Consider the following 20,452-nt stretch of genomic DNA (forward strand, 5'->3'; position numbering starts at 1 on the left):
AAGAAACGAGGGGTGGGAACAGCAAACAATAACTCCATCCATAACAACCAGAGATCCTCAACGGAGGAGTTGCAACCTTAAAAAGCTGCCTGTAAATCCTTGCGGCCGAAGCAAGCATTCAAAGATGCACTCACATCAACCTTGTAAAATTTTGAGAAAGTGTGAACGGACAGCCAGGTCGCCGCCTTACACACCTGAGAAACAGACGCTTGATGTCGGAAAGCCCAAGAAGCACCAAGTGCCCTGGTAGAATGCCCCAATGACGTGAAAGTGAGGCGCTCGTCCCCTTATGGCATAAGCCTGAACTACAATCTGTCTGATCCACTGAGAGATGGTGGCCGATGAGACCGCCAGTCCCTTGTTTGGACCAGCCACGATACAAACAGCGAGTCCGTCCTACTGGATCCTGACCGGGCACCCCTGCAGCCTCTGACCATGTGGATAGGCACCACCTGACTGCCCAAAGCTCCAGTACATTTAAAATCGGCAGGCGGGATTCCTCCTGGGTCCACCGACCCAACTAGGCTGACTGTACGTCCCAAACTCCCCCCCAACCGGTCAGGCTGGCGTCCATTGTGATCACCGTCCAACGAAGAGGAAGAACGACTTCCCGGATGGAAGGGCCGGTGACCTCAGCCACCAGATCCCTGACTAGCTGGCTCACCCGAATTTGACAATCCAGGGACGACGGAGATTTGTCCCATTTGGACAATATCTACTTTTGCAAGACTCAAGTGTGGAATTGAGCATACGGTACCGCCTCAAAAGTGGCTACCATGAGACCCAGGACTCGCATGCAAAAACGCAGCGACGACCACTTGCAACTTGTCAGAAGGGAGAAAGGCTCTCGGCTCTGAGGAGTTCAGAAACAAGCCCAGGTACTCCAGGCGTTGAGTCGGCACCAACACTGACTTCTGTAGGTTCAGTACCCAACCAAACTCCCGAAGAGTTTGCATGGCGATTGCCACATCCTCCCTTAATTCTGAGGTGGAAGCTGCCCTCAGAAGGAAGTCGTTCAGGTAAGCCACGATTCCGATCCCTCGCTACCTCAAAGCCAAAATTGGGGCTAGCACCTTGGTGAAGACCCTCGGTGTCAAGACCAGGCCAAAAGGGAGATTTACAAATCGGTAGTGCTCGTCCCCAACCGCAAATCGCAGAAACTTCAGATGCTTGATGCATATGGGGACATGCAAGTATGCGCCCTTGATGTCCAGGGATGCCAGAAAATCCCCCTGATGGAGTATAGCAATCACTGAGCGAACTGATTCCATCCTGAACCTATGTACTGTCACAAAGCTGTTGAGGGCCTTGAGGTCCAGGACCGGACATACCCCTTCCTTCTTTGGGACTACAAACAGATTGGAGTAGAATCCCTGAAACCTTTCCGGCGTCGGTACAGGTACTATCACCCCGCGCAACAGCAGGTCCTGTACTGCTCCAAACAGGGCCTCCCATTGAGCTGGAAGAAGATGGTGGTTAGGGCAAAATAAATAAAAATCTGTTTGGCAGACAAGAAAGAAACTTGTACCCTGAGGAAACAAGTTCGCAGACCCACTGGTCAGAAAGCAGGAAGGTCCACTGAGCTGTAAACTCCCGAAGGAGACCCCACACCTGAGAGTCGGGCGGGGGAAACCTTCAAATCGGTAACAGATTTGTTCACAGGCTTGTTTGGCTTGCGAAATCAGGGACGCTTTTGTCCCTCAGCAGGCACCTTGTTGGACTGGGCGGACAAAAAATCCGGTTCTCAGTGGAAAAGGAGGGCCCTTGCCTGCGGTGTGGCTCCTTACCTTTCTTGGCCTGTGGGAGCAACAAACTCTTACCTCCAGTAACATTCTTAACAATGTCATCCAGCAACGCTCCAAATAGCCTCTCTCCCTGGAAGGGCAAGTCCGCCAGTGCTTTCTTAGATGCCTGGTCCGCAGACCAGCATTTCAGCCAAATCAGGTGACGTAGCACTACTGCCAATACTGAGGCTCTAGAGAGCAAGTGGGCTGTATCTAAGGCCACATCAAAGACCTAGTTAAGTCAATGCACCAACTGGTCTGCCAGCTCCAATTCACAGTGCAAAAATTTAGCCCATTCAGTCAGCGTCTGCGATACCAGGGCCGTGGCCAACACTGGCCGCAATGCTGACCCCACCATGGTAAACATGGACCAGGCAATTGCCTCGGCCCTTCTGTCAGCAGGATCCTTGAAAGCAGGATTCCCATCCACCGGGGGGGGCGCAACAATCAGAGGAGAAGTCAATTTCTACAGCAAACTCTCCTCAAAGCGGTATCGCACAACCATGCGTTTCGGGACTAAAAAGGCCTGCTGCAGTTATCCCCACTCCTCGTAAATAAACTTGCCAAAATAAGCTGGGTGTCAGGAACCATGAAACAGACAGAGACAGAAGTACAATCAAAGCACACTTGTTTATTAATAAAAATAAAAAAGGTAAATAGGGAAAAGCGTAGTCAAGCATAGCCAGAGTCCAGTAGCCAGATCGGGTAGTCAGCCAGTCCAGACATCAGGGATCCAAGCAGAGCAACTGCAAGCAGGATAGAAGCCAGGAGGGATGTCAGCAAGCCAGTCTTGAAACAAACAGTAGGAGATGGTTCCTAGTGATGTGACCAACGTGAAGGCAAAGGAAAGAGTGAGCTGGAAGGCTTTAAATAGGCAGGTCAGACGAGCATCATCGGGAAAAACTGGTAACTGTGGAAAGAGAAGAGAGCTGGCAATTAGCCGAAAGCTGAGTGGCCAGCACAGAGGAAGAAGGGCTAAGCCAGCCCTGACACTGGGCAAGGAAACACCTTAGCCATGCGGGCCGCCTTGTGGGACCCGAATGGGACCGACACCTCTGTAAATTGCCCCCGCCTTATCCTCCATCTTTAGGGTATCCTGCACCACTGTGATAAGTGCACCAAATAGCGCTTTTTCCTGTGCTGACCCGGACACAGAGTCAGCCTCACTGTCCAAACGATCCTGGTCCGCATCCTCTGATACACCAGAACTGGGGCCGCCAGTCACAGCAGGACCCGAGTCTGAATTAGAGCTTTCCCCAGAAGACGGTGGGGGCGTTTTTTTATCCCCTTGTGCCCATACACCACTTCCACCCTGGCAACAAAGGCCTCCAGAATCACAGGGATGTCTGTCGAAGAAATTACAGCTTCTGACACCATGCTGACCCACACTCGCCTGTCACCACTTAGGGACCTAAGGCAAGGCACACAGAAGTCTACCCTCCTAGCTGCGCAGACTGAGGGGGCCCCACCGCAGGACTCACAATCCTGACCCAGGTAATGCGCTGTGCTGCTGAAGTTGTCTGCTCTCCCCTGTGCCCTCCACAAGGTGTCCGTTTGGAAGCACGCTGTTCTAGAAGGAAACAAGCGCCCAGTGCTAGAGGCAAAACCACCTGAGGCTACTAGAAAATAGCCACCTCAGCAAAACACGTCTGAGGAGAGCACTAAGAAACTGGCCGAACTACTAGAAAATGGCTGAAGGCAAAAAAAAAAAAAAAAAAAAAAGGGAAATAAGCTGTGGCTACCACACCGCACTTCCATGTGCCCAGTCAAACAGCGGCCCATGACATGGGAAGGAGGGAAAGGACAGGGAGAGAAGAAAGAGTGAGAGACCCCCTTAGTCAACCTCCCAGGGAATGCCCAGCTGCTCCATCCTGCCGAGAAAGGGGGAACCATACTTGCCCCTCCTGCAGGAACTGCTGGACACATTCCACAGACAGACCCATCACCCGAGCAGTACCGGGTGGCTGCCGGCCACAGCACACTGACACAGACAGCAGTAGCCCGGTCATATAGCTCACCGGCCGGCTCTGGAATAGATGGGGCATGTAGTGGCCGACACAGCGCGTAGCTAGGGCCTGCTCATGCTCAATGGCCAGGCTGGGGAGACTACAAGGCTCTATATTATACAGCCTGTCACCAAGCCCAGATGTGGATTCAAGATCACAGGAATCAAAAATGAAGAAAAAAGAAATTCCCAGGACCAATGGTCCTATCGGGAGCCAGTTCCTTCTCCTATACCAGGCATAAAAAAACTGAGCTGCTGGATGTAGTGTGTGGGATTATAGCTAGTAGGACTGGCCCCTGGGTGGTACTGTGCAAGTGTTGCTGGTTTTAACACTTTCTGCCTAGTCCTCTCCTAAAGGGGCGATATAACCCTAAGGTCAAGAAGAGCTGCTGTGTCCAATGAACGATAGAGAAAAAAAATGCTTACGGGTCTGCACTTGCTTCTTTACCAGAAACGATTTCTTTTTTTAATCAGCCATTTGGTCAAGAATGGATTCTTGTTCAGGACCAAACAGCAAATCCCCTGCAAAAGGAAAGGTACATAGCCTGTTTTTTGATTCCACGTCCTTGAGCCAGGTTTTTAGCCATAAGGCCCTCCTAGCAGAGTTCGTTAACACTGCGGACCTGGCCGACATGCGTATAGATTCTGCCGAGGCATCCGCAATATAGGATACGGCTGCAGATAAAGTCGTAAAGGAGTCCAAAATCTACTGTTTTAGGGAATCTGCAGTAACATGGGCCTTCAATCTGGTTAATTCAATGTTATAAATGTCGTTGCCATTGCTGGCTTCAGGATTGTTCATCACCGATTGCCAGGACCATAAGAAGCAGGTCCATCCTCTTGTCCATGGGCTCCTTTAGTGTGCCCATATATTCAAAAGGCGAGGTCAGTTTATGCCGAGACCTGTGAGAAAGCGGAATCCAATTTTGGAACCTTGTTCCAGATAGAGTCAGGATTTTCCTCAAATGGGAATAGTCTCTTGTGTGCGCAAAAAAGAAAAAAAAAAAAAAAAATGGCTGGAACCAGAGAATAAGCCATTTTATTTATTTATTTTTTTAATCATGTCTGACTTGATTGAACGGACCAGAAAAGTACAGCCTTTTGAGTCTCCCAAACCTGCGTACATGCAGGGAGAGCCCTTTATTTTCCTCCTTTATCCCTAAGGCAGCATGCATTACTTTCAGGAGTCCTCCAACCTCTTCTACTGACATTTAGCGGTGGCATCTGCTTCATTTTCGTCCTCCTCTGAATCTGTTCCATCTGGAGCAGTGGAAGCAGGTTCTTGGGAAGTGTCCTGGGAGATCGGAGTCCCTGCCAGTATTAGGGAGCCTCCTTGGGATTCTGAAGATGGCTGCAGAACCTTGTGTTCCCCTGAGGGACCTGGTAATTCTCTAAAAAAAAAAAAAAAAAAAAAAAAAAAACACACTTCTGACTTCCCTGTGCCCAAGCAAGCCACCACCCCCTTTTGTAGAGTCCCCCACTGCTATGGTGAAGTGCTAACCCACTAGCCACTGCACTAATTATTCCCAGGGAGAGCTCTCATTGGAGGGGGAGAGGGGTGTGAATAAACTCCACCCACCCCCCCCCCCCCCCCACGAGAAAACGTTGCGCACCCGACCTGGAAGTGCTGCCTTTTGTACACTGCACAGGACGTGGCCGAGAACTCTCCTCCACCAACAGAACAATGGCGGCTGCTCAGCCTTACAATGCCGCCGTCCCGCGATGCGGGCAGCCAGCAGGGGACCACTGAAAACCGCCCATCTGCAAGAAAAAAAGGGTAGCACTCCCAGGCAGTACAGGCTCTCCCTGAGCACAGAAGGGGGTGAGGGAGGCCACGGGACCCATCCAGGAAGTGGGAGGGTCATTCTCCCAGCCAAAAAACTGACAGGTAAAAACCTTTCGTCTCCCAGGAAAGTCCTGAAAGATCATGGCTCCCAGAGGTGTACCTCCGGCTGGAGGATTCAAAACTCATGGTGACAACATGGAGGCCTCTTAATAAAGATTTGACTGATGAGACTTTCCTGTGGGAGGAGGAATCATGACCTCTCAGGTGCTGTCCTGAAAGACATTTTGGGAATACACCATTTACACGTGTGCTGAACCTACATGCGCATTTGCACACATCACCCCCCCAATCTGCTTCACAGCAACAGTCCTGTCCCCATTCACCACAGCAGTGTCCTCCTTTGCTCCCTTCACATCACCACCCCCCCCCCCCCCCCACCCAGAGACACCCTCAAGGAGGGGCACGCAGCAGAGTAGGAGGCACTGCAGCACTGGACAGCAGGCTAATTCTTCATATTAGCAAGCTTGTGGGTGATTGCTAAAACTGCCCTGTGTGCTAGCAACAAATCACCTGTCACTTAACTTAGGCAGCTCCCTCTCCCTCTGCCCAGTGCTGCTGTGCCTCCCGCTGTGGTCACAAGTGGCAACCACTCTTGTCCAGATGGGACAAAGTCTCGGTCTAGATCCAAAACATGGTCTGCCATTTAGTGATGCCTGGACTATAAAATGTGGGAAACAATAACCTGGTGGTGAAAAAGTCAAAGTACTGACAGATCAAGCAGCATGTGCCTTGACAGAAAAAGGTGGTACCCATTCCTTAAAAGCAGAGTTTCACCCTTTCAAAAAAAAAAAAAGTCAGCAACTACAAAAAGCGTAGCAAAGAACAGACACACAGCTCCAAGTAAAAATCAAGTACAGACTTCAGCTCACCACCATGGAAGATGAACAAAACAAGGAATTGGTCGCACACTGGAACTCCAAATTATCTCAATGTCCTCTTTATTGTCAAAAGGGTCAGACAGATGCAGGCAATGGTAGGCGTTTCACAAGCGACGGCCTGCTTGTTCACAACCATTGTGAACAAGCAAGCCATCGCTTGTGAAACATCTACCATTGCCTGCATCTGTCTGACCCTTTTGACAATGAAGAGGACATTGAGATAATTTGGAGTTTCAGTGTGCAACCAATTCCTTGTTTTGTTACAAAAAGTGTAGCTGCTGACTTTTAACAAAGGTTCACCTGTCCCACGGTCCATCAATGCTGCCGCTCGAAGCCTCGCTCCTCTCTCCCTCCGCTGTGCGGTGCCGGTGTTTTGTCAACGGGTGCTCTCTTTCAAAAAAAGTGCTCGGGCCGCTACGCGCATGCACCATACAGATTTTCCGATCAGCTGTTGCGGCTGTTTCTATTGCTGTAGAAACAGCAGGATCCTTTATATAGAATAGGAGCGTCGATGCCATCCTTTTTCCTCACACGGAGATGTAGGCCTTCCAGGTACGATGATATATCTTCCGAGAAGATTTCCGTGCTCTCAGCATAGTTGAGGAACCGGGGTCTTTCGGACTCTGTGATCCCAACACCTGGCTCTCAATAGCCATGCCGTTAAAACCAGCAATGGTAAAGCAGGATGGAGACTCGTACCTTGAGACAGAAGGTCTTCTCCCAACGGCAGTCGCCAAGGGGCGTCCACCACCAGGCGTACTAGGTCTGCGTACCAGAGATGCTGGGGAAATCAGTATTACTGGAATCCCCTTGGCCTTCACTCTGCGGAGCAGACGTGGTAACAGTTTCAGCGGAGGCAAGGCGTAGATCAGCTGGTACCGATCCCACGGAGCCACCAGCGCATCTGCGCAAGGATCTCGTCCTGAACACAAATCTCGGCACCTTCCGATTGAGACGGGAGGCCAGAAGATCCACGTCCGGTGTGCCCCATCACAGGCACAGTAGCCTGAACACCTCCAGATGCAACTCCCATTCTCCTGGGTCCAACATCTGGTGACTTAGATGCGTTTGCCAGTTCTCCACTCCTGGGATGTAAATGTCCAACTGGGCCGGTACATGGCGCTCTGCCCACTGAAGGATGTGAGCAACCTCCCGTGCGGCGGCCGAGCTTCTTGTTTCTCCTTGGTGATTGACGTATGCCACCGCCGTGGCGTTGTCTGACTGGATCCTGATCGGACGCCCTCGAAGTCTTATCACCCATGTGGAGAGGCATAGCCTGATTGCTCTTAGTTCGAGCAGATTGATCGGCAACTTGGATTCCTCCACCGACCAGAGGCCCTGGGTCAACTGAACACTCATTACTCCACCCTAGCCGGATAGGTTGGCATCCGTCGTGATCACTGTCCACTTCAGAGGTAGGAATGACTTCCCGGACCAAAGTGCCGGGGACCTCAGCCACCAGATCAGGTAATCCCTGACTGGCTCACCTGAATCTGACGATCCAGGGACAACGGAGATATGTCCCATTTTGTCAAAATCTCCTCCTGCAGGACTCTGGTGTGAAACTGGGCATACGGTACTGCCTCGGAGGCCACTATAGTCCATGAAGCGTAGTGACGACCACCTGCGGTTCATCAACAGTTTAACCGCGGCTCTGAGAGAGTCTGCAGCTTGTCTGAAGGGAGAAACACTCTTGCTTCCATGGAGTCAAGCAGTAAGCCTAGGTACTCCAAACGCTGAGTCGGTAGGATCACTGACTTTTTTTTAGGTTCAACAGCCACCCAAAATCCTGCAGGGTCTGCATGGTGATAGTCACATCCTCCTCCAACTCTGAGGTGGAAGGTGCTCTCAGAAGGAGAAATCGTCTAGGTATCCCACGATCGCGATCCCGCATTGCCGCAGCAATGCCAAAACAGGAGCCAGTACCTTGGCAAAGACTCAGGGGGCTGATGCAAAACCAAAAGGAAGAGCCACAAACTGGTAGTGGGCTTCCGACTACAAATCGCAGAAACTTCTAATGCCTTAGGCATATGGATATGTGCAGGTACGCATCCTGGATGTCTAAGGATGCCAGGGAGTCCCCTCGATGGAGTGCGACTACTGAGCGAACTGATTCCATTCTGAACCTCTGTACTTTTACAAAGTAATTGAGGGCTTTCAGGTCCAAGATTGTAGTCCCCAAAAAGGAAGGGGTACGTCCAAACAGGTTTGAGTAAAACCCCTGGAAACGTTCTGAGTCCAGAACAGGTACTATTACCCCGCCACTCAGCAGGTCCCTTACCGACCCCTAAAAGCGCCTGCCGGCGAGCCGGGAGTATGGGTATGGCGGAGGGGAAGAATCTGTTTTGCAGCCAAGAGAGGAACTCCATCTTGTAGCCTGAGGAAATCAGATCGCAGACCCATTGGGTCGAACAGCAGAGAGGCCCACCGGGCTGCCAACTCCCGAAGGCGACCCCCCACCCGTGTTGCGGGCAGGGGCAAACCTTCATGCAGTAGCACTTTTGCTTACAGGCTTGTTAGTCTTGCGGTTCCAGGGACGCTTTGTTCCTTCAGAGGTCGTCTTGTCGCGCTGGGAATGATTGGTCGAAGCCCCGGGCGGACGAAAAAGCAGTTTGTGTGCAGAGAAAGAAGGCCCTTGCCTATGGTGTGGCTCCTTAGCCTTCCTGGCCTGTGGGAGTAGTGTACTCTTACCACCTGTGGCATTTTTAATAATGTCATCCAAAAGAGGCTCCAAAGAGCCAGTCGCCAAGGAAGGGAAGATCCGTCAGGGCTTTTTTGGACGCCTGGTCAGCAGACCAGCATTTTAACCAAATCAAGCGCCTCAGCACCACCTTTGACACTGAAGCCCTGGATAACAGGGGAAGGGTATCCAGGGCTGCATCTCAAATGTACTTCAGGCCTTGCACTAGTTGGTCTTCTAGTTGCACGCAGACAGGAGAAGCCTGTTCTCCCAATTCACGGTGCAACAGTTTTGCCCACTCAGTCAGTGTCTGCGACACAAGTGCGGATGCCAGTACTGGTCCCTGGTTGACCCCACAACCATAAACAAGGAACAAGCCACTGCCTCGGCCTTCCTGTCCATGGGATCCTTAAATGCAGGTGTCCCCTCTACCGAGATCGTGATTACTTTGTTAACCTGGATACTGGGGGGTCCATGACCGGAGGAGCCGACCCTTTTTAGAGAAGGCTCTCCTCAAAGGAGTAAGGCACCGCCATGTATTTGGGGACTGAAAAGGTCCGTTGCAGTCGACCCAATTCCTTGTAAATGAACTTGTCAAAGTAAGTCAGATACGGGAACACCTTAGGTGAACGTCAGAGCTCTCCCCGGAGGACAGGGGCCGTTTCTTTTTTAACACCTTTGCGCCCATGCACCGCCTGCATCTTGGCAACGAATGAATTGAGGACTGTCAAAGCGCCCAGAGGCACTGCACAGTCTGCAGGCAAACCGGTTGCAATTGCCTGGATTTCAGGGGAAGAAACACCAGTTTCTGAAGCCATGCTGACCCTACCCTGTCTGCCGCCTAATGGGGACTGATGACAGTGATGGTCCCACCCTCCTAACTGCTGCTGGCTGAGGGGCTCTTTCCCGCAGGACTCACCACCCTTACTGGTTCTGTGCTGTCCAGCTATTCGTGCCCGTGTCAGCTCCCAGGTGCATAAGAGATCACACTGCGCTGTCCAGAGCTGCTGCAAATGGCGCTGAAACTGATCAAAAACACGTTCAGTCTTCAAGAAAATGGCTGCCGAGCGTCCAGTATAAAGGACATAATCACAGGGAAAATGGCTGCTCTTTGCCCCCACCAAAGATGGCCACCAAACACCGTATACCATGAGGGACAGTGAAACAAAAGAGGTAGAGAAATGGCGGTGAACAGCGCTACAACGATCAACAGGAACAGCCTCCAGACACCTCAGAGAGCCCCTGTATATGACACACACACACACACCGCTCAACAGCCGAAGCAGCATCCCCCACTGGGGGGGGGGGGGGGGGTGGGGTGGGATAGAGACAGGGAGATGAGAGGGTGGTGAGGGAGCCCCGAATCGACCTCCCATGAAATGCCCAGCTGCTCAGTCCCTTCGAAGCAGGGAGAGCTGAACTTACCAGTCCTGCAGAGCTGGGAGACATTCCTTCACAGACCCACTCTCCAATCAGTACGGGGTGGCTGCTGGCCTGGCACACTGACAGACATCAGTAGCCCAGTCATATGTGTGCCTCGTAGCATGAACGCTCACCAACCAACTCTGAAGCTGAGGCATGTCATGGCCGACCCAGCGCGGAGCTCTGGTCTGCACGCGCTCGCTGGCCAGGCTGGGGAGACTACAAGGATAAGAGTATCCAGGCTGTCAACCAGCTGGCTGTTGATAGCAGATCACAGGATCTTTAATCTTGTGCAAAAAGCAAAGCTTCTGCAGGGAAAAAAAAAAAAAAAAAAAAACACACACACACACACACACGGGCCCGCAGGGTTACTAGGCAAAAAAATAAAAACACACAACCTGAGGCTGCAAGGCAGGCTGAGGGGTTGTTACCTAAGGGACCGCCCCTTGGGCGGAACTAGAAAGTTCTGAGTTTTATATTACATGATAACATGTTATGCCTAGTCGTCTCCTAAAAGGTGGCGTAGCAACCCAATGGTCTAAAGAGGAGCTGTGCAAGTCGGAGAAAAAAAAAAAAAAAGGACTTGCCAAATATGGCATGTCATGGGGTCACGAGTACTTAAAAGGAAGTCCCATTTTTAGGTGGAACTCCGCTTTAAGACCGAAATGTTAAAAGATGATCTTTCAAATTCACAGAGAAATGGGGTAACAAAAAATCTGGATAGCCATCATGGGGACTTTCAAGGGTGACAGTCAGTTCAACAGAATCTCTGGCAGTGAGGTAGATAAGTAAACACAAAACTAAATCCATACAATGGAGGGAGATCGCCCTGACAGAGGGACAGAAGAAATTGGTCTTGGTGGAGGTGAAAGACTAAAACTACCATGGGTAGAAGGCCCTAATCCTCAAGAGCACGGGGGCACTCAGCAGGGAGGTGGAGTCGTCAGGAGCACCAGCAAGGGACCCAAGAAGAGAGTCAAGACTGCTCTTTGCAAAACCATTGCACAAAGCAGGCAAGTATGACAGGTTATTTAACCACCTTCAGACCGGACCATTTTGCTGGTAAATGACCAGAGGTCTTTTTACAATTTGGCACTGCGCTGCTGTAACTGGTAATTGCGCGGTCATGCAATGTTGTACCCAAACAAAATTTGCGTCCTTTTCTTCCCACAAATAGAGCTTTCTTTTGATGGTATTTGATTGCCTCTGCGATTTTTATTTTTTGCGATATAAACGTAAAAAGACCGCAAATTTTGAAAAAAAATGATATTTTCTACTTTTTGTTATTAGAAAAATCCAATAAACTCAATTTTAGTCATACATTTAGGCCAAAATGTATTCAGCCACATGTCTTTGGTAAAAAAAAAAGTCAATAATTGTATATTTATTGGTTTGCCCAAAAGTTGTCACATCTACAAACTAAGGTACGTTTTCTGGAATTTACGCAGCTTTTAGTTTACGACTGCCTATCTCATTTCTTGAGGTGCTAAAATGGCAGGGCAGTACAAAACCCCCCCAAATGACCCCATTTTGGAAAGTAGACACCCTAAGGAAATTGATAAGTGGCATGTTGAGCCCATTGAATATTTTATTTTTTTGCCTCAAGCGATTGAATAATGACAAAAAATAATTTTTGTTTTGTTTTTTTTACACAAAGTTGTCACTAAATGATATATTGCTCACACATGCTATGGGCATATGTGAAATGACACCCCAAAATAAATTCTGCTGCTTCTCCTGAGTACGGGGATACCACATATGTGGGACTTTTTGGGAGCCTAGCCGCGTACGGGGCCCCGAAAACCAAGCACCGCCTTCAGGCTTTCTAAGGGCGTAAATTTTTGATTTCACTTCTCACTTCCTATTACAGTTTTGAAGGCCATAAAATGCCAAGATGGCACAAAACCCCCACAAATGACCCCATTTTAGAAAGTAGACACCCCAAGCTATGTGCTGAGAGGCATGTTGAGTCCATGGAATATTTTATATTTTGCCACAAGTTGCGGGAAAATTACAAACTTGTTTTTTTTTTTTTTTTTTCACAACGTTGTCACTAAATGATATATTGCTCACACATGCTATGGGCATATGTGAAATGACACCCCAAAATAAATTCTGCTGCTTCTCCTGAGTACGGGGATACCACATATGTGGGACTTTTTGGGAGCCTAGCCGCGTACGGGGCCCCGAAAACCAAGCACCGCCTTCAGGCTTTCTAAGGGCGTTACAGTTTTGAAGGCCATAAAATGCCAAGATGGCACAAACCCCCCCCCAAATGACCCCATTTTGGAAAGTAGACACCCCTAAATTTAGGGGTACACTAGTGAGACTAGGTAATAAATGGCGGGTGCCCTGAAACTATAAAAAAATAACTAACTAACCAACCAGCGTCACCTGTAACAGTTATATGGTGATCACTGGTGAAAGGGTTAACTAGGGGGCAATCAGGGGGCTTTATGCGGTAGTATATGGGGGTCCCTGGCGCTATAAAAAGCTGCGGCGAACCTAAATACCTACCTGCCTAACTAGCGTCACCTGTGACACTAATACAGTGATCAGAAAAACGATCGCTTATTAGGCTGGGTTCACACTGGAGCGATGTGGGAACGCCACGAATGCGCGGCGGGTTCCCGCATCACATGCCTCCCGGCGGCAGTTCACACTGCCCTATGCGAACTGCTGGGAGTGTCAGTGAAATGTTAATGACACCCCCAAATCAGTTCGCATATCGCAGTGCGATCTGCAAACTCGTATCGCATGGTGTGAACACCCATGCGATCCGATTCTGCTGCGGACCAAAAAAAGGGTCCTGTGCGAGTTTGCGGCGGGTGCGACACGAATTCAGCCATACTATCTGTATGGCTGAACTCGAATCGCACAGAGATCGGATGTGATTTGCACTGCAGTGCGGTGCGAATCACATCCATTCTCATAAACCGCTGCAATGTGAACCCAGCCTTAGTGACACTGGCGACGGGGGGTGATCACGGGGTTAAACCTTTATTGGGGGGGTTAGGGGGGTACCTTAGAACTAAAGGGGGCTAACCCTAACTGCCCTAACAGTTATTACAGTCACAAATGACACCAATGCAAAAAATAAAAATAAAAAAATAAATGCAATTGGTGTCACTGTGACTGGGGGGGGGGCAGGGGTAATTGGGGGGTGATCGGGGGGTAAAGGGGGGGTGTGAGTGTGCCTGGCATGTTCTACTGTGTAGTGTAGTGCTTGTGCGACTCACCGATGCTCTCTCCTCGGTGCCGGAACGAAAAATACCGACACGGAGGAGAGAATACATCACTTCCTCTCCTGTGTTTACATTACAGGAGAGGAAGTGATGTCACGGGACATTTTCATTCGTCGGGAGCGATCGCGAGGGGGTGGCCATGAATGAATGGCCGTCCCCTCGTCCGGGATCGCTCCCGAACGAATACCGACCGCCGCAGGCACCGGGCGGGGGCCCGATCGGGCCCCCGACCCGCGGGCAGGCAAGGACGTACATGTAAGCCCTTATGCCTGCCCGTGCCATTCTGTCGACGTACATCGTCGTGCGGCGGTCGGCAAGTGGTTAAATAAAGCCTACACACCACCCAATTTACAATCATTTCAAATATAGTCTTAAAAAGGAGGAGAAGTTGAGAGGAGGAGCAAATAAAAGACAAGACTCCAAGCTAATTTACAGAGCGCCTTGTAGTGTGAACAGAATAAAAGGCTTTTTGTGAACAAGGGGAAGGGGCAGGCACACAAACTCCTCCAATGCTGTATGACCCCTTGATAAACATCCTATTCGACGAAAAGCTTAGTGAAGCAGACACTAGTGCTTACATCAGGCCACGGTCTGATAACGTCAGCAACGTCAGCGGCAGCAGCAGAAGACCGGGCCACCGCCTGCAAAAGAGCTATAAGAAGGCGCGGTGGCCCGGCAGAAGAACCGAAGAGGGGGACAAGACCCCCGAAGTCGGGAGAAGAGGCCGGCGGCGGGGAGGAAGAAAGCCGGACTCCTCCGCTAGTAAAAGAGCTACAAGAAGATAGCGGAGGTGTCCAGGCGAGAAGACCCCCGAAGACGGAAGACCCCCGGAGCTGTGCAATAAAATATTTTTTCCCTGTGTTGTGTTTTTTTTTTGTACTTTTTTTCCACAGGTGAATGGGTAGGGGTACATTGTACCCCATACTCATTCACATAGGGTGGGGGGCCGGTATCCGGGGGCCCCCTTTTTAAAGGGGGCTACCGGATTCCGATAAGCCCCCCGCCCGCAGACCCCGACAACCAACGGCCAGGGTTGTCGGGAAGAGGCCCTTGTCCTCATCGACATGGGGACAAGGTGCTTTGGGGTGGGGGGGCCGCACGCCCCCCCTCCCCCAAGGCACCCCCCCCCCCATGTTGAGGGCACGCGGCCTGGTACGGCTCAGGAGGGGGGGGGGGCCGCCCGCTCGTCCCCACCCCCTTTCCTGGCCGGCCGGGTAGCGTGCTCGGATAAGGGTCTGGTGTGGATCTGGGGGGGACCCCCACGCCGTTTTTTCGGCGTAGGGGGTTCCCCTTGGAATCCATACCAGACCTAAGGGCCTGGTATGCTCTCGGAGGGGGAACCCACGCCAAATTTTTTTCTGAAATTTGCCGTGGAGTTCCCCCTTCAGAGCTAATAATTCTGTCAAAGTCGCCTCCGTATAGACGGAGATCCGACTTGGAGGCGATCTCCGTTGAAATCAATGGGTACCGGTCGCCTACAAGTCGGATAGAAGTAGTACAGGAACCTTTTCTGAAGTCGGAGCGACTTCAGTAGTGTGCATTAAGACGGCTCTCATTCACTTACATTGCTTTTTAAATGTTGTCCGACCTGAGGCGACCTGAGGCGACTTGGGGCGACCTGAAGTCGGATCAGGAGTTGCCCCTGTGTGAATGGGCTCTTAGCAGTGGTACTTAAGTATAAACATTGTAACAATCTGTTCTTTAAGTCAAAGGAATACACTACTATGTGTAAATGAGGGAAGTTTAACCACTTAAACACTAAAACTATTTCTGACATTTGTTGGTTTCAAGTTGAAATTATTTTTTTTGCTAGAAAATTACTTAGAAGCCCCAAACATTTTTTTTTTTTTTTTTTGTAGAGACCCTAGAGAATAAAATGGTGGTTGTTGCAATATTTTATGTCATAATGTATTTGTGCAGCAGTAGCTCAAATACAGTTTTCACTTTAATAAAAAAAAAAAAAAACCCCACACACTATAACCAGTAAAGTTAGCCCTTTTTTTTGTATAAGATTTTATACTGTGAGACCCGTGATCTTTTTATTCTAAGCCAAAAAAATTGTGATTCTCATTTTGGCCAGAATCGTTCAGCTCTAATACACACTTTTTTTCCCCCTTCACTTTAGCTTTTTTTCATTTGTTTTTTTCACTTTAACACTTTTTTTTTTTGGACTTTTTTTTATTTTATTTTTTTTTCGTTGTATAACATTTTATTGAAATTTTTGAAAATACATAACAGAAAAAAGATCAATAGTAGCAAATACATCCATTTGTTATAAGACCTAGTTAAAAGATATATTAAACAATATATAATGTTGCGCTGTCCATTTATAACACAGTATTCTCAACTCATCGCTGTTCAATTACTTTTGGCACTACTTTTGCTTAAAGTGGAGTTGCCCCCCAAAAAATAAAACTACTTAAAATTCTTTAAAAAAAAAATCAAAAAAAAATAATTGGCAAAAAAAAAAATTTTTACTCACCTCTAAATACCGGTTGCTAGGGGGTCCCTCGTAGTCTGCCTTCTTCATTGCCCGGGCTGGTGACATCACTTCCCCTCACGCCGCACATTCACCTGGGACCTGTCACGTGTCCCAGGTGACTGTACGGCGTATCACGGCGCCCTGCGCCGCTCGCGCATGCGCAGTGGGTGCCCGGCTGTGAAGCCACAGCCGGGTGCCCACAGTATGCATGACGGCGCCGCGAGCGGAGCGGGGAGCGAGGGGGGGGCTTCGTTCCCCCGCATCGCTGGAACCCGGGACAGGTAAGTGTCCGATTATTAAAAGCCAGCAGCTGCAGTATTTGTAGCTGCTGACTTTTAATTTTTTTTTTTTTTAGGGGGTACCCCACTTTAAGATTTAGAAGTTTGGTATATTACTCATCTGTGTCAGCTGCCAACCCAACAAGGCAGTAATACTTTTTTATTGCTTTAGAAATACACTAGCATGCATCAATGAGGATAAAATTTGTACAGTAAGCAGCTGCCCGATTCATCAAAGTTTACCTTTCAAAAGCAGTGCGAGCTTTTGCAACTGTAGATGCAGCAACTGGCAATCCTAAATTTGATGTGAGGGTGCAGTTATCAAGAGCTTCACTGAGGTTACTGCTCATCGACTCGGCCAAGAAGCTTGGAAAGGTTTCATCTTCTATGTTGACATAACGTTGAGACATTGTAAAGCTCTACCCTATACAGAGCAGAATAAAAATGAGTTATTTATAGCAATGTACTTTTGGTAATTTGTTGACCAACTCAAATTAATATGATATGCAAGTAAAATCTGCCCTAGTGTACAATACATGGACGCTAATCATTACAGCTGGGTTATATGCAGTTACTGGGACTTAATGCGGGAGTCCGCCGTTTTTTTTTTAAAAGCCAGCAGCTACAAATACTGCAGCTGCTGACTTTTAAAATAATGACACTTACCCGCCCAGCGCCCGCGATGTCGGCACCCGAAGCCGATCTCTCGATCATCTCTCAGGTGCTGCCGCTGCTGCCATTTTGGGTATGGGAATCAGGAAGTGGAGCCTTGCGGCTTCATTTCCCGGTTCCCTACTGCGCATGTGCGAGTCGCGCTGCGCAATAAGGATGGTCCCCGCTGTCCCTGGGATCCGTGTGTTTCCCAGCAGACAGCGGGGGACCTTCGGAAAGGGGCGTACCTTCTGCAGATATCTATGCCGGAAGTGGGTGCAGATACCTGTACTGTACAGGTATCTGCACCCCCCTCCCCCCTGAAAGGTGCCAATTGTGGCGCCGGAGGGGGGGGGGGGTTCCAATGAGAGGAAGCTCCACTTTAGGGTGGACCTCCGCTTTAAAGCAGAACTTCAGTCATTTTTCCATCTTTTCATCTATTAAAACCTCTGCCCTTGTTGTTTTAACTTCGGCCAGTAAATATCTTATACAGCCCACTTCCGGTTTCTTGTCTGGTAAAAAGCCTAGGCTTATGACATTATGCACAGCTCTCTCACTCAGTTTGCCAGGCAGGGAGGGGGTGGTGAGTCATAAGAGGGCCAATGAGAGTTGCAGAGCTGGAAGTGCATCTCTGAAGTGAACCGTCAATAGCTTCAAAATGCCCACAGTTAAAATGGATACACCCAGACTCAGTGGAGGGAGATTTCTGCAGCATATCTGGCAAGTACAGAATCACAGTATATATAAAATATGCAATGTGGTTGGGGGGAGAAGAGCTTAAGAATGGCAAAGATGTAGGGCTGCAACGATTAATCGATATTATCCGATAATGAAAATCGCTGTCAAACGATTTTCATTATCGATTAGTTGGTCCCCACCTACTGCCTGTCCATCGAAAAAAATCATTCCCTCCTGTGTAATCCTTCCTGTGTCCTCAGCGCCGCTGTCTGTGACCAGAAACTACGTGGGGAGGGAAGTGCCCCATCACCACTGGTTTTCCTGGGAGGGAGGGGGAGAATAGTCATAGTGCCCCATTGGCGTTTCGGGGGGGAATAACGGCCCGTCCCTGGTGCCCCCCCCGGGAGGAATAACGCCCCGTCCCTGGTGCCCCCCCCGGGAGGAATAACGCCCCATCCCTGGTGCCCCCCCCGGGAGGAATAACGCCCCGTCCCTGGTGCCCCTCAAATATCTTTTTTCATTGCAGAAAGAAAAAGCGCACCATGACAGAGTTTGCGCAGCAAAATCATCCCTGCACTCCCCAACAATCAGCAGTTATAACAGATTCTGTAATGAAAATGCTAGTCACCGACATGCGGCCACTGTCCATGGTTGAAGACCGAGGATTTAAAAGCATGTTCAGTGTACTGAACCCTGGATATACTTTACCATCTAGAACCCATTTTACCAAACTAGTGGAGAGAAAGTACCAGGAGGCATTTCAGAATGTGAAGGATGCCATCAGCGCTAATGAAAGCAGAATTGCCATTACTGCAGACATATGGACAAGTAACGACCAAAACTTTCCTTGGCATTACATGCCACTACATAGCGGAGGATCTAAATCACTACCATGCCTCTGGAAGACAGACATACAGCAGCAAATATTGCAGAATGGTTTGAGGGGGGGGGTCACTGAAAAATTTGAAAGTCCGGCTCAGAAAATAATTGCCATTGTGCATGACAATGGAGCAAATATTGTGGCTGCTGCGAATATCTTGGCGGACAAGCATGGTTGGGCCAGTATCCGCTGCACTGGCCACACCTTGCAGCTGGTGATCAGTGCTGCGTTAAAGAATTCTGGAATTGAGAGAGCCTTTAGTGCTGCAATAGGACTAGTTGAAGATAAAAAAAAAAAAAAAGTGAGCTAGCCAGCAGCAAATTGAAGGAGAAACAAAAGCAAATGGGTACATCTGAGCACAAGCTTCTCAAGATGTAAGTACAAGATGGAATAGCACTTCCTATATGGTTGAACGACTCACTGAACAAAGGTGGCCAGTAACTGCAACTGTCTGACCCATCAGTTACACAAAGAGGCAAACATTATCTGGACTTAAAACCAGACCAGTGGAGTATTCTTGAAGAACTTTCCACTGCTCTTAAGCCCTTTGAATGCTGCACTGTATTCACGAGTGACCAAGAATATAATACCCCATCATCTGTGCCGGCACGGGTAAAGGGGCTGTTGCGGTCCAATGAAGGTGCTTCTTATTAATCATCTCTGGTAAAGAGCTTCCAAGCTACTGCAACAGACCAACTTCAAAGCAGATGGAAAGGGATCCTTGAACACGTCCCGAACACCGTAACCCTTTCCTCTGCCCTGGACCCACGATTTAGATGAAATTTTTTATCACCAGAACAGATCATAAATGTGCAGGCAAAAGTACAGACAGAGGCACTTGCTTTAAGGGAGATGCTGGTGCAGCAGCAAATGACCACCATGTCGCCTGTAACTAGAGATGCTGAGCCCTCAACATCTACAGTGTCAGCATCTAATTCTCTACTTGACATACTCCTTGAGTCTGGGGGCAGCAGTGAAGAGGAGGAGGGGCAACTTGAGGTGGATATTCACACACACACACACACACAAGTCAAAAATGAAGGAGGGAAACCCTTTGAATTGGTGGAAGGGTAACCAAGATAAATATCCTACTTTGGCAAAACTTGCGAAATCCTTCTTGTGCATCCCAGGCACCTCCACTCCATCAGAGTGCCTCTTTTCTGCTGCAGGCAACATAGTTTGTAAAAAGAGAGCTTTCCATTGATTTCAATGGGAAGGGGCGCTTTAGGAGTGGTGTATTCACCGGTCCAAAGAAGCTGCTTGCAGGACAGCTTGCCAGCGCAGCGCTTCAGTGTGAAAGTACTCGGGCTTTTACTTTGGGATTGCGGATGAGGCCTCTTTCAAACGCTTTACAGGCGGTGTTTTTTTTTTTTAATGCCAAGACCCCTTTCACACTGGGGCGTTTTTCAGGCGCTTTAGCGTTTTAAAAAAACAAAACAAAAAAAGCGCTTGAAAGAAGCCTCATCTGCAATCCCAATCTGAAAGCCCCAGTGCTTTAAGAGCCCTTTCACAATGTCAGCACCCAAAAACCGCTTGTAAAGCGCTGCTTAACCACTTCAGGACCGCCGTATTGCCAATGTACGTCAACACAATGGCACAGGCAGGCACAATCACGTAGATGTA

General features: G+C 49.3%; 1 protein-coding gene across 2 annotated transcripts in view; it reads right to left on the reverse strand.

Moving 5' to 3' along the window:
• CEP192 (centrosomal protein 192) overlaps positions 1–20,452 on the reverse strand; it is a 341,693-nt gene that overhangs the window by 305,684 nt on the left and 15,557 nt on the right. For both annotated transcript variants that reach the window (XM_077492401.1, XM_077492400.1), the window contains exon 2: positions 16,864–17,044. In XM_077492401.1, the coding sequence (XP_077348527.1) occupies positions 16,864–17,030 (167 nt within the window). In that variant the 5' untranslated portion in view covers positions 17,031–17,044. The remainder of the gene's footprint in view (positions 1–16,863; positions 17,045–20,452) is intronic.

The sequence above is a fragment of the Lithobates pipiens genome, unplaced genomic scaffold, assembly GCF_037356315.1.
Source record: "Lithobates pipiens isolate NorthernLeopardFrog02 unplaced genomic scaffold, aLitPip1_a1.2 Scaffold_19, whole genome shotgun sequence".
In the NCBI taxonomy this organism is placed as follows: Eukaryota; Metazoa; Chordata; class Amphibia; order Anura; family Ranidae; genus Lithobates; species Lithobates pipiens.